At 44.0% G+C, this 13628-nt stretch overlaps 1 protein-coding gene across 4 annotated transcripts in view; it reads right to left on the reverse strand.

The window, feature by feature from the left end:
• LOC144096613 (WD repeat and coiled-coil-containing protein-like) overlaps nt 1-13628 on the reverse strand; it is a 45054-nt gene that overhangs the window by 5844 nt on the left and 25582 nt on the right. For 2 of the 4 annotated variants that reach the window (XM_077629427.1, XM_077629426.1), the window contains exons 10-11: nt 12873-13132; nt 6316-6357 (exon numbers count right to left, since the gene is read on the reverse strand). In XM_077629427.1, coding sequence (XP_077485553.1) covers nt 6316-6357; nt 12873-13132 — 302 coding nt within the window. The remainder of the gene's footprint in view (nt 1-6315; nt 6358-12872; nt 13133-13628) is intronic. The other 2 variants (XM_077629429.1, XM_077629428.1) reach the window with 1 other exon arrangement.

Consider the following 13628-nt stretch of genomic DNA (forward strand, 5'->3'; position numbering starts at 1 on the left):
ATCTAACCAGCCTAATGTCGCCTATACATTAAAACCTCGCTAATTCGAACTCGAGGGGGACCGGAAAATTGTTCGAATTAAGCGGAGTTTGAATTAACGAGCGGGCGCAGGCGCCCAAGTAGAGGGAAGCGGGGGAACGGGGAGGGGAGGCCCGCTTGATTGAAACGTTTATTTCCATCAGAAAAAAAGCGCGGCTTCAAAAAAATGTGACGTAACCGCCTCTCCCGAGTACTTCCTTCCTCCATGGTCGCGTGCGTCTCCAATGGTCACGACCGCCTCGGCGCAGCGGAAACCTGCAACGGCTTGCGCCGGATCCACCGTGGCCGGAGCATAGGCGGCGCCCGCGGTAGGGTGGCTACCCGCGTGACCGCGCGTCAGCCAAAAATAGACAAGCCAATGCTTCGACGCTCCGGCAGCGAAAACCTGCTACGGCATGCACCGGAGGGTTGGTTCGGGCAACGAAATTCACGTCTCACCTCGTGCGTGCTGGCTTATTTTTTTTCTCATCATTCTGCATTTTTTTTAAATTTTCAGCGCATTGTATTTGCTACGAGGTGACTTCTATATGCGAGGAGCAATGCCAGCCATCGGCGCCTAGTTCGAATTAACCGACGTGGATACTGGCATATTCGAATTATCAGGAGTTTTGACCCATTGAAATACACAGGGCTTTGCCGGGACCCGGCCGGCAGTTCGAATTAGCCGGAAGTTCGAATTAAGCGAATTCGAATTAACGAGGTTTTACTGTACCATGCAAGCCCCTGCCAAAACATACCACCAGCCCTTTTTCCTTCAAACAGCCTCAGATTTGAATGGCCTTCCATCCGAAGAGGAACCAACATCAACCCTGGATACTTAAGACGCCACTGAGGTCCATCTGAAATCACTTTACGTGCTTACATTTTGGCCGTTCTCCCCTGCCCTTATGTAATGTTCGTTGTGTACATTTAAGAATAAATAAATAAATGTGTATTGATGGCTGAGCATAACTGCATTCAACGTTTGCACAACTCTGTGCAGCTTAAGGAAGCAGTAGACTGCAGAGTTAAAGCTGACCTGCAGTGAAAAAAGTGGTAGTGTTTTCATGGGGTTAAACTGAGCAGACGTGCGAAAGCATGCATTTAGCCTGGTTGGCTCATTATTTTTGTTTGTACTTAGCTTGTGTTTAGTTTAACGCGATAGCATAGTGCTCTCGTGCTGTGGCCAGTGAATTTGATCTGTTCGTGCCACCACGGGTCTGAAACCCAGTTGCAGCAATATTTGCTTTTTTTCTCCAGGTTGACCAAGGCCACCCTCAAGGTCAAGCTTCACACAAGATTTTTGGCTGGAACCGTGTTAAGTAGTGCTTTTGCACTAAAATACAGAAAAAGGCAAGCATTCTTACTGGTGAAACATGTTGTGAAAACTATTATATTGTACAGTCGGAGACAAAAGTCTGTGGACCATGTGTTCCTCAAACGAAGTCGAAAGCTCTGCTATTAGCCACCGGCTGAAGACCACACTTGTGAAGGTGAAAAATTCAAATTTTGTTCTTTCATCTCTACAAGTGTGGTCTCCAGCCACCAGCTAATAATATAGCTACCGGCTTCGTTTGAGGAACACGTGGTCCACAGACTTTTGTCCCCGACTGTACCTCTGAACAGCTCTGAACAGTCACATTACTTTTCCCAAACATTTACAAAGACAATTTTTCCATGTGGCATGGCAGCGCACGAGCAAGTATTTTCAGTGCTAAGCACAAAGCCAAATGCAAATGAAATGGTGGCAAGTAGAAATTGTAACATTTTTATGAGTATGATTACAATATTTACAAGATTTTTGTTTGACCAAGATGAAGTTATTGACAATGACTTTGACAGGACTACCGCACTTGTGTGTAAGCTCATGCTGATGTCCATAGGCCCTAAGGCACATTACAAACTTCCATTTACTATACCAGGTGTTTCACCTAAGATGTTCTGCAATTTTAAAAAGTAAGCTTTTTGAGTCAGAACAGCACTTTTTTTGGCACAGCATGGTCAGCGGTGTAGTGCATCAGAATACAGCTAAGACGTGCGTTATTAACTCGTAGGCTGGTTAAGGAATATTGAATCGTTAAGTATCGTTAAGCCTTCTTATTTGTAGAGAGGCATGTAGCCTAACTAATATCAATATCAGTTTTTACAATTTCGAAAATGCAGTTACCCTCGGCGCTGTAGCCCAACAAATTTTGTCTGCACTGCGCTAAAATACATGCACTTTCAAAAAGTTTTGAGGCAAAGCAACCCCTCCAGTGCACGTAACTCGTTGAAATAGCCAAAATTTTCTGGGACGCAGCGTTGAGAATAACTGCGTTTTCAAAACTGTAAAAAGTGATATGAATATTATTTAAGGCGGGCTACATGCCTTTCAATAAATAAGGGGACTAACAGTAATAGTTAACTATTCAAGATTACTTAACCAGCCCACTAGTTAGTATGCATTAGCTGTATTCTGATGCACCGCACTGCTGGCAATGCTATGCCGAAAGAAGTGCTCTTCTAACTCAAAGGGCAATGTCATTAGCAATATGGATGAGATAGTTAACGTAGCCGAAGAGTTCTACACAAATCTATACAGTAGCTAATGTAACCAGAACATTAAAGAGAGAGACAGCGCACAGCGATGTGTCATCCCGCCAGCAACGAAAGAGGAAGTGAAGAAAGCTCTAGGATCAATGCAAAGGGCAAAAGCAGCTGGTGAGGGTCAGGTAACAGCAGATATGTTGAAAGACGGAGAGGAGATTCTGCTAAAAAAACTAGCCACCCTGTATATAAAATGCCTTATAACCTCGAGCGTACCAGACGCTTGGAAGAATGCTAACATTACCCTAATTCATAAGAAAGGAGACGTCAATTGGACTTGAAATATTACAGACTGATCAGCTTATTGCCTATTGCCTATTACTAAAGTAATTGGTAACAGAGTCCAATCAACGAAATGAGCAGGCAGGCTTTCGTAAAGGATACTCGACAATAGACCATATTCACACTAGTATCAATCAGGTCATAGAGAAATGCACAGAATATATTCAACCCCTATATATAGCCTTCATTGATTATGAAAGCATTTGACTCAGTGGAAACCTCAGCAGTCATTGCAGAATCAGGGTGTTGATCAGTCTTATGCTACCTAAGTCTTTCATAAAGTCAGCAATAAAATTCCAATAAGGAAAGGCGTCAGGCAAAGAGACACGATCTCGCCAATGCTGTTCACCACCTGTTTACAGGAAGTATTCCGAGGCCTGAATTGTGAACAGTTGGGGAAAAGAGGTAATGGAGAATACCTAAGTAATGTGCGATTTGCTGATGACATTGCCTTGCTGAGTCACTCAGGAGGTGACCTACAAATTATGACCAATGAGTTAGACAGACAGAGCAGAACGGTGGGTCTTAAAATTAACATGCAGAAAACCAAGGTAATGTTCAACAGTCTAGCTAGGGAACAGCAGTTGACAATTAATTGGTAGTGAAGTGCTGGAAGTGGTAGGGGAATATGTTTACCTAGGGCAGGTAGTGACCATTGATGCGGATCATGGGAGGGAAATAACTAGAAGGACAAGAATGGGGTGAAGCGCATATGGCAGGTTCTCTCAGATCATGAATAGCAGGTTACCAATATCCCTCAAGAGAAAAGTATGCAACAGCTGTATCTTACCGGTACTCACCTATGGGGCAGAAACGTGGAGGCTAACGAAAGGGGTTCAGCTTATAGAAGTGTAAACATCTAATTTTGGTGGTGTGTTTTCTTTTCTACAATGATGCAGAAAACATTACTATGCATGAATCACCATGTGGCATTCACCTAAGACCACTAAAAACTTTATAATCGAATTTTTCTGTCACGCTGTTTCAGTTTCAACAGCCGAAGATGGCTGTGATGTCAAAGTGCGGTTATATGTCACGTGAGGCATGGAAAAATTGCTGCGATATAATCGTTGCTTCATCGTTTTAATTCACTACAGTGCTGAAGCCAGCCTTCCTCAAGAGCCGGAATGACAACGAATGAGAGAGCAACGATTATGTTGCAGTTTTTTCATGCCTCATGTGACCTATAACCACTTTTACATCACAGTCATATTTCAGCTGTTGAAACCAAAAGTGAAAGAGCACGAGAAAGAAAGTCGATTATAAATTATTTAGCGCTCACAGGAGTATACTACATGGTAATCCATGTATAATAATGCCTTACGCATCATTACAAAGAAAAAAACACACACGCAAAAGTTAGTTGTTTATATATACTGCTTAAATAAGGACACCACAGGGAGCCACGGAAAGAAAAGTGATAGGTGTAATGTAAAGCTACCGGAAGTGGGCAGAGTGGGTGAGGGAACAAACGTGGGTTCACGACATCCTAGCCGAAATCAAGAGAAAGAAATGGACTTTGGCTGGGCATGTAATGCGAAGGCAAGATAACCGGTGGTCCTTAAGGGTGACGGAGTGGATTCCAAGAGGAGGCAAGCGTAGCAGGGGCGGTAGAAAGTTAGGTGGGCGAATGAGATTAAATAGTTTGTGGGCATATGGTGTGCGCAGCTGGCAAAGGACAGGGTTAATAAGAGAGACATGGCAGAGGCCTTTGCCCTGCAGTGGGTGTACCCAGGCTGATGATGATGATGATTATGATGGTGATGAACTCAAAAACACCTACTTTTAAAAACTGCAGAACATCTTAGGTGGAATGCACGGTATAACTCCAGACAATGACCAGCAGCTGCACCTTCCATTTCATCTACAGTGGAGTGAGGCAACCTTGCTCTGCCATTTGTTTTATACTGTCCTGTGCCTATGCACCACTTACCAGCTGTCATTGGTATGGGCAGTAGTGTTGCCCGAGTGCAAAATTCGCGCCTGCCCTTGGTTCACAGTGAAAAAAAAAAAGTATGCTGTGCGGTGCACGTGACCATTGTCGTGAGTGCATGCTGACTGATAACGGGGTCCTTGGATGGGAACCCCGCAAATGCCAGCCCTGAAAAGCTTGACACATACTGCTTTGCTTTCTGAGGTGCTGTCATGCTTGCACGGTAGATTGCAACGATGGTTTGCATTTCACGTCTTTCTCCTCGCTCTTCCACTTTTAATTCCTCTGTTATACTATTGTCCCTTTTCCACTTCTTTTCCTTTTGTTGCTCTCTCCCTCTCTGTTCCCATCACATGTGTAGAATGTTGTAGATAAAGAAGAAAACAAAGCAAAGAAGGTGAATTGTATCGCATCGTGAGCACTCCTTACTTCTGACCGTGAAGACGGAACCAAACCACAACCAGTGCTGAACTTGACGCCACAGAGGCCATACTACTTGGCAGAGTGACACGCTTCTAGTTGCTGTTCTCCTTCAATGACAAAAAAAGTTGCACACTTGCTCGTGATTCCAAGTACCTAGCCATTTAATGTTACTATAAACACCATTACCTCAGTGTATCTGATGGACTTTGAGCTCTGATTTTTTTCCCCAAAGCACGTTCAGTGAACTGCTGCAACTTACCCGAAGCGTCATAAATGGCAAAGCAAGCATGCAGCCATGTGTGCAGTGGTTGTGTAGCGATGTCTCGGTTGCAAACTGTCCTTAGGTAGCCCGAGATACTCCATCATTTTCTTGGAGATGAAAAGAATAATTTCATAGATGATGCTTCCATGCTAGACGGGTTTAATATAGGTCCTGAGCCTATTAGTGCTACATATTACTGTCAATGCACATGAACCAGTGCTTGTTCCTGTACTGATTTGAAAGTTGTGAGAAAAATAACTAACTATCCACATGGTTGCACATGAATCGTGCTAGCAACAGCCCACAAAATTGTCACGCACTTTTTTTCACACGTGCAAAACAACTAAAATAAGTTTTTGTTGAACAATTAAGCTGCAGACCACAAATTTGGGGATCGGATCTGTGCATTTGGAGTCTGAAGCCCTTTCTGTGATGGAAGGAGCAAACAGGTCGGTAAAATCAAAGAACCAGAAAAATTTCATATGAAGCCAGACACCAAACGGAGGCCACTGGTGCAACCATGCAAAACAGGAACCAAACTTGAAGGCTAGAACGAAATGAGCAAAACCAGGTGCAAACAAGCCAACGAACACAAACTATCGGCACCATCATGCAGTAGATCATGCAACAAAACAAAACTCTCAAAAAAGCCTTTGCCTTGACCCTTCCAGACAGGAACAGTAAATGATCACCCAAACACTGCATAACTGCAGCCAAACTCAAAAACGAAAGCCCACTTACGAGCTGTTCCCTCATCAAATTTGAATGAGCAAAATTCAGAAGAAAGGTGTGAGGTGTGAATGCCTCGGTACCTTTCGGCCGCCAGATTGTCCCGTCTGTAGGAATCCCTCCGTCTGCAATGAAACAAGGTGGCGGTGCGGCCATCGCACTCAAGACTCGGCCACTACTGGCCACACTGTTCTGTTGTGACAGCTCTGTGTCTGCCTTTTTACATGTAAATGTGAAAAAAAGTTAATCTGCAGGTGGGCTTCTCCGGTAACGCATGTTTTTACACTGTGGATGCAACTCTGCGATGTTTTCATGTTCCCCCACTCTCCAGCTTCATCACACACAGGCATGTGGCAATGCTGACAGCAAACCATCAGTAATCATCGGTCTAAACTGTTCTTACAAATAAAGAGGCCTAAGAGAACTTACTAATCATTTCTCTTCCCCAGCTTTCATTTCAGTCTCACAAGAAATTGCGACAAAAACTGAAACCAGAAAACAACATTGATGCACACTCTTATTTGGTTTGAGCAACCTTCTACTTTCTTTTCTGGGACCAATATTTAATATACAAGTCTCTGTATTTGCAAAGGGGGCAGCCGCATGGAGGGGAGTGACTACATTTTTTTCTGTTTTTAAAGCCCTCTATTCTTTTCAATGTGGTCAACCCAAGGAGAGATGTACAGTTGGGGACAAAGGTCTCTGGGCCATATGCCCCATATACGAAGCTTACAGCTCTATTTTTAGCCCCCGGCTGGAAACCACACTTGTGGAGGTGAAAGTCAAAATCCTGTTCTTTCACCTCCACAAGCGTGGTCTCCAGCTGGCAGCTAATAATAGAGCTATCGGCATCATTTATGGGACGTACGGTCTGGAGACTTTTGTCCCTGACTTTACTTCAAAGATTCTATGCATCATGCGTTTCTGCTGCTGCAGATGTTGCGGATACAAGCCATGTATATATAGGTGTTGGAATTTTCATTCTTTTTAATTAGGTGGACTTTTTCGGTTCTAATTACAGAACACAAGTTTCATTTTTTTCGGTGAATATTATTTTCAACGAATGAAATACTGACCTTTTTCGGTGATTTAATTCACCAATCCTGTGTGGCAAAAAGTCAATTGAAGTCTATATTGGTGTTCTTTGCCATCATGGACAATTTACTGACCAGTAATTAGCATGCAAGTGGCAGTATACTTGGAGATGTGTTTGTAGGAGAAATTGCTATCATCATTAAAAGAGCAACTCGGACAGCAGACGAAAACACAAGTTGCAAGTTTACTTCTAAGAACTAGGTTGATATGTTAATGTTGTGCTGTCACGCTGGGCTGAGTGTGAGGGCGGGGCACCACGTGGTCTGCGTGTTGATGACAGCGTTGGTAATATCGCCCAATTGTCGCAGTAGCCAGTACATACTTTTTCGTGACGCCCATGCACAGTTTCGTGTCAGTGTCAGCAGGAGATGATACATAGTTAACAAATAGTGCTTAGATAGCAGGCAACGAGGAGGTCATGGTTCCCGGTCATCAGAGGGATGTAAGCTAGCGGAGCAATACGTCAAATCGCACAACTGCGCTGCTTATCCAACAACACCATCGTCACACCGTGCCCTTGGCTTCCTGCTTACTTAATTTCAGCTTTGACTGAGTGTAACGCGCATTCAACAGCAGCTATATATATATATATATGCTTTGCATGCCAAGAACACTTACCTTTTCCAGTTAAAACTGAATTTTAATAACTGAATCCAGCGGACTTTTATCAGTTACTGAAATGTCCAACCCCTATGTGTAACCCAGCTCTTATTGACTACATAACGTTAGTACTTCAATAGAATTTGTGTAAAAAAGAGATGCCAAATGTCCTTTTGAAGCAAAGAAATAATAAAGCCTGTTAAAATTTGGAAGGTCAACGAAATGTCTGACAATCAGCACGAAGTAAGGGGCACCTCAAATCTACAGGTAGAACAACATAACTAAAACTTATGACCACTGCAACTCATATACGGCAACTGCTGAAAGCCCAGGCCACACAGGGAGTAAGTAAGGAACTATCTACTCTTGACAAAATGAGTGAGGTGAATAAAGTTAGGAGGGTAGATGTGTAGGCCAGTTGGCGAGACACCAGGAGGCAATGCACCGCAGCAGAACACAGGACAGAGGCCGTCACATCCCTCTGTCCTGTGTTCTGCTGCGATGTATAGCCTCCTAATGAATAAAGTCGCACCTGCAGAAATTGCCAACCAAGCGAATGAATTGTTAACACCCAACATGCTCTCTCTCTACAGCCTGCTTATTAAACATGAAGAACAGGAGGTGAGAATACTCTTGTGGCGATGGTCAAAGCATAAAGTGAATCAAAAGAACAATGACCAAGTAAAAGTCATTGCTTTCATATAAGAGACCACATCTATTGAACATCATAAGAAATCATGAGAATTTTCTAGATTTGCCACCTCAATGTTAAAACAAACTAAATAAACCAAAGGGCAATAAGCTGTGGGAAAATGATCTGTGAAAACTTTCCCACAACTATTGCTGTGGGAAATAGTATGTCAGTAACTGGTTAAAAAAAATGAATGCTCATTTGCATGTCGCAAGGAGAATTCCTCATGCCTTTAGTGTCCCAGCAGCAGGTTTCCTTTGCATTGTGGAACTATCAATGTAGTTTGTTTCATACTTGCAGTGTTGGTGGAAAGAAGGCAGGATAAGAACGACAAAAGCAGGAGCCGAAAATGAGAAATTCGTAGCATGAAGGAGCAAAACAGAACAAAAAACAACAGAGCACATTATATTTATTAAAACTGTGCTTTGAGGGAAGGTGTTGTAGAAAACTCTGATGTGTACCAAGTGTATGTGCAGCTCACCTGCATCCAAGAGAAAGGGGCCTACTGTACCTTCCTTCCAGTGCAGACAAAAAAATGTTTATTTGGGATGTACTGCCTGAAGCCGCCATTTTCGCACAGCTGCTCCACACGCATGCACCTATCCTCCTCTCCTGAGCTCCACTGGTTGAAAACAAATCGTGAGGTTCTAGTGCGCAAGCACAGTTTGTGTCGGTGACAGGTGCAGGTGACAAATGGTGGCAGCTGTCAAGCACGCACCTGCCACTTTTCATGCGCATCTGGCACCTCGTGGAAGCGACTGCACCTGCATCACCCATGTGCATTTGTTTTCAACCAGTTTTCTGGATAGCAGATACGAATTCTTGCACACTCTCAGAGAAATGAGCACCAAGAGAAATGAGCGGAAACCACTCATTGATGGGCTGGCTGCAATCAGCCAGAAGCTCATGTGCCTCAAACTCAGTAGCACATAACAAAATGATCTTTGCTTAAACTGCCTGCACACCAGTAGCCTCAACCCTCTGCCTGTTGGCCTGCACAGTTTACCCTGGTTCAGCTTGCAGTAAACTGTTCCCTTAATTTGCAGTGAATAGTGCTATAAGACTTGATGATCGTGGAAGAGAGCTTCATTTTCTGCTTTCATAACACTAGAGAAATGTCAAATAGTAGGATAGTAGGGCCCGTTGCTTCTTTCTGGCTTCCTGCTGGCTAGCAAGCCTGAACACAAGAACCATTCACACCAAAGAAAGGGCTTCTGTTCAGCATCTCGGCAATTGCATTATGTTCGGCCGCACACCTGTGAACAAATCCAGTTTCTCTAAAAAAAATTCTTGCAAAACTGCATGCAACTCCATGCTGATCACACTCAACATCTGTCTGTCACCTGATTCTGAATTTCAACTCCAAGTGACTCAACTCCGTTCTGAACTACAAGTAACCTTTTCAATATGCTCCTTACAATGCAGAAGCATATGTTGGATATGCTTCCAAGGTAAAAAAAGTTACGGAGGGTACTTAAGACTGTACTTACGTGCTATGAATGCAAAAGCACTATTAGGTGTCACTGTGGGCTACTAGTTAACTATATCTGTTTACTAGTTAGTACTAATTAGTAACTAGTACTAATGTTTCAAAGACATTTTCGGTAAAGGCCTTTCAGTCAAAGGGTGAAGGGCTTTAGGAAAGACCACACAATATGTGAGTAAATATAAAGCACCACTTTGACCAAGCCATCATGTCACTTCTGGCTCTCACTCCTGGTTTAGCTGATGTCACTTCCCGTCCCATGACGTCACTTCCGATCTCTGGGATCATTGTGACATCACAATAAATTTTCATGACCACTTTTGCGATCAACAATGACAATGGTGTATTTCATTGCTGATGAGCCATATAAGGCTTTTGTCCTAAATGTTAACAACACTGTGCCAAAAATGGAAGTGCAATGCTTTCACAAATGGCACCTGCACAGTAAGCTCGTCACAATACAGTAGCCAAAGGGTAATTCGGAATCCAATAATTCGGACTTGTAGGATATTTAGGACCTCAATGAGGCACCGTCAGTCACCCTATAGAAGCACATACATATTCGCCACGGATATTTCAGACTTCAAAAGTCTGAAAGTTCGATTTTTCAGACTAATTTCAGTCGCCTGCGGGCCAAAATCTGCCATTTTATCGACTTTTCGCTGGTGCAAAAGGCGTCATCTTGGATTGAGGTGGATTTATTCTGCAGTTGTACTGGCTGGACATAATTTCTGTACCTCATTTTTGCCAGTAGAGGTCCCTCTGATCTTTGAGACTTCGAGGTGGCAGTCGGATTGTCATCATTGTCAACTTGCTTTTGTCACCAGTGATGTTGCGGACAGTATCGCTTGTCTCATAGATTGAAAATTGAAAATTGGCTGCTGGGGAAAAGAAATTGCGCAGTATCTGTCTCACATCTGGGCGGACACCTGAACCGTGCATTAAGAGAAGGGATAAAGAAGGGACTGAGAGAAGAAAGGAAGAAGGAAGTGCCGTAGTGAAGGGCTCCGGAATAATTTCGACCACCTGGGGAACTTTAACTAGCTGCGCTGACATCGCACAGCACATGGGCGCCCTTGTGTTTTGCCTCCATCAAAATGTGGCCGCCGCGGTCGGGTTCGAACCCGGGCGCCCTAACCGCTGAGCCACCGCGGCTGGTCTCACACGTTCGCCATTCGCCGTTTCGTCACTTGGGTTAATCTGACCGTGTCGACCGAGTGGCGTTCAGTCTTCACGAAGTTACATCCATTTGCCGTTTTGTGATTGCACCCGGTGGTTCCACCGCTTTGAACGAAAAGTGCCTTGTCGTTGCGTGTTTGACGAGCGGTGTGGTGCACACTTGGGTTGTGGATAACATGGTGCCGCCGGGTCCATCAAAGAAGCGTGGGAAGTATTCAACTAAACGCCGTGACCTTGCTGTCTAGCGTGTACAGTGAAAGTACAACTTTGGCGCAAATACAGGCGCAAATTGCCGTCAGCAAGAGAAAAAATCAGTGACATTTTTAAGCCAATTTCTTCTCAATAAAGTGATTTTTTTTTGTACTGCAAGGATTTTTCGGACTGTTTGATTATTCGGACTATTTTTTGTGTCCTTTCAAGTCCGAAAAATCGGTCGGCGACTGTACTCATAAAAGTCATAATTTTTTTTCTGCTTTTTGCACTTTGTAACTCAGTACTGCGAACAAAAAGAATGCAGGGCTAACAAAGCTGCACATGCAGTTGCAGAGTATAAAAATAATACACTACTGTGAAAAAAAAACAAAAACACTTGGACTAAACTTCTCATTCAGTCACAGTTGCCTTTTCCACAGAAACATCTCATCATGTTTTCAGCACGCTGCTATATGGCATGAAATTTAGCTCACTCCTCTTTATGTGCACAAGTCTGATGAGGTGTGAATGAATAAGCAAATGCCCAGTTGTACCCCTTCCACACTAGTCTGCTCACTTACTTGACCTACTCACCCACAGACCTGTTCACTTACTATCAGTGACCCCAAGCTCTCCAATGCCGGGCCTTTTATATCTCCGTGACTAATGCAGCTTGTCCATAGAAATGCAAAGAAATGCCCTTCAGAAATTTCAAAAACGAACCTTCTGCCACAAAAGTGCTCTGATATTATCTAGCTCGAATTTTCCCTAGCAACTTCCTTTTCCATATCGCACATGTCATAGTGCCACTTCTGCTACCTGCAGGGTTCTAGTTATCAGCAGGAATCTGGAAATTCCACCATAAAGCAGCACAGTTGGTCACAGCTGGACACCAGCAATACATTTTCTCCTAGGGTCAGACTATGTGCAGGTGTCCACAGAAGTCTTCAGGTGACAGAACCCTGGAAAAAGCTTACCCAATTTCCTCACTGCCTGGGGGCACATCCTGTCACTGAAAAGTGCGCTGTGCAGGTCGCTCACAGAAGTGCACAGCACATTATTCAGTTCATGGCTGCAGGTCTACACTTCCAAAAATTAAGCATTTCCATGATTTCCGTGGTGTGAAAATGTTCACTGGCACCTGCATATTGTGCGATTATTTGTGAGTTCATTCTGAATTTTTTGTTCTCATTGATATTGAAACTACTATATTTACTTGGTTTCTGTATGTTTTACACTCCTTAAAAAATTTGTGAGTGCTCTTTCAACAACTCACACCTGTACACCTGCACTCACATAATTCTCCTACTCTGAAGCCTGTGTGGTATGCAGTATAAGTGAAAAAATAAAATGAAGTAAGCAACTGCTCAGTTGAATGGTGACAGGTGGAGACGCACCTGCCGATGGGGTCCGAGACGGCGCTGTCGAGCGAGGCGGATGACTTGGCGGCGGCCTGTCCCAGCAGGCTCTGCAGTGTGCATGCCCCCTGGGGCTGGGCCGACAGTGGGATGCTCTGCAGCACCACCTCGTACTCGACAAACTCAGAGCGCGGCAGCGACAGCACCTGCCGCTCTTCCTCGGGCAGCTTGGCCATCATCAGCAGCGCCTCCTGGTTGTGGATTGTCACCCCCTTGGGACGCTCCTCCTTGGGAAGGTTCTGCAGCAGCAAGCAGGGGGCGCAAGCATGCACAGCTAGGCTTAGCTCGTGTCGCACATAACTGCAGACCGGTTCAGTTCGGCCCGTACGTGGTTCCTCGTTCAGAGAGCAGCAAGGATGTGCTTTTTCAGATTAACACGTAAAAGTAGAATGACAACATAGGCCCTGCCTCAATGAACCAACTAGCTCAAATTAAACATCAAAAAACAAGAAATGCCGCGAAAAAAAAACAAACAATTAAATGCTGTGTGCACCAGTGGGGACACAGCAATGACCTAGTTGGACACGTACCAACAAGGCAAACTTGCCATGTTTCTGGGCCATAGAAACAGATAAATTTCATCATATACAGACACTGCCTGATGACGTTTTATGAACAGACACTGTCCAATTGTTTGAAAGCCCACGAAACACATAACTTCTTTAAAACGTCTTCAAACAACTACATCTAGCAACGTCCAAATCTAGATTGAAACGTTTAAAAAACATCTCAGCA

The sequence above is a fragment of the Amblyomma americanum genome, chromosome 7 (genome assembly GCF_052857255.1).
Source record: "Amblyomma americanum isolate KBUSLIRL-KWMA chromosome 7, ASM5285725v1, whole genome shotgun sequence".
NCBI lineage: Eukaryota > Metazoa > Arthropoda > Arachnida > Ixodida > Ixodidae > Amblyomma > Amblyomma americanum.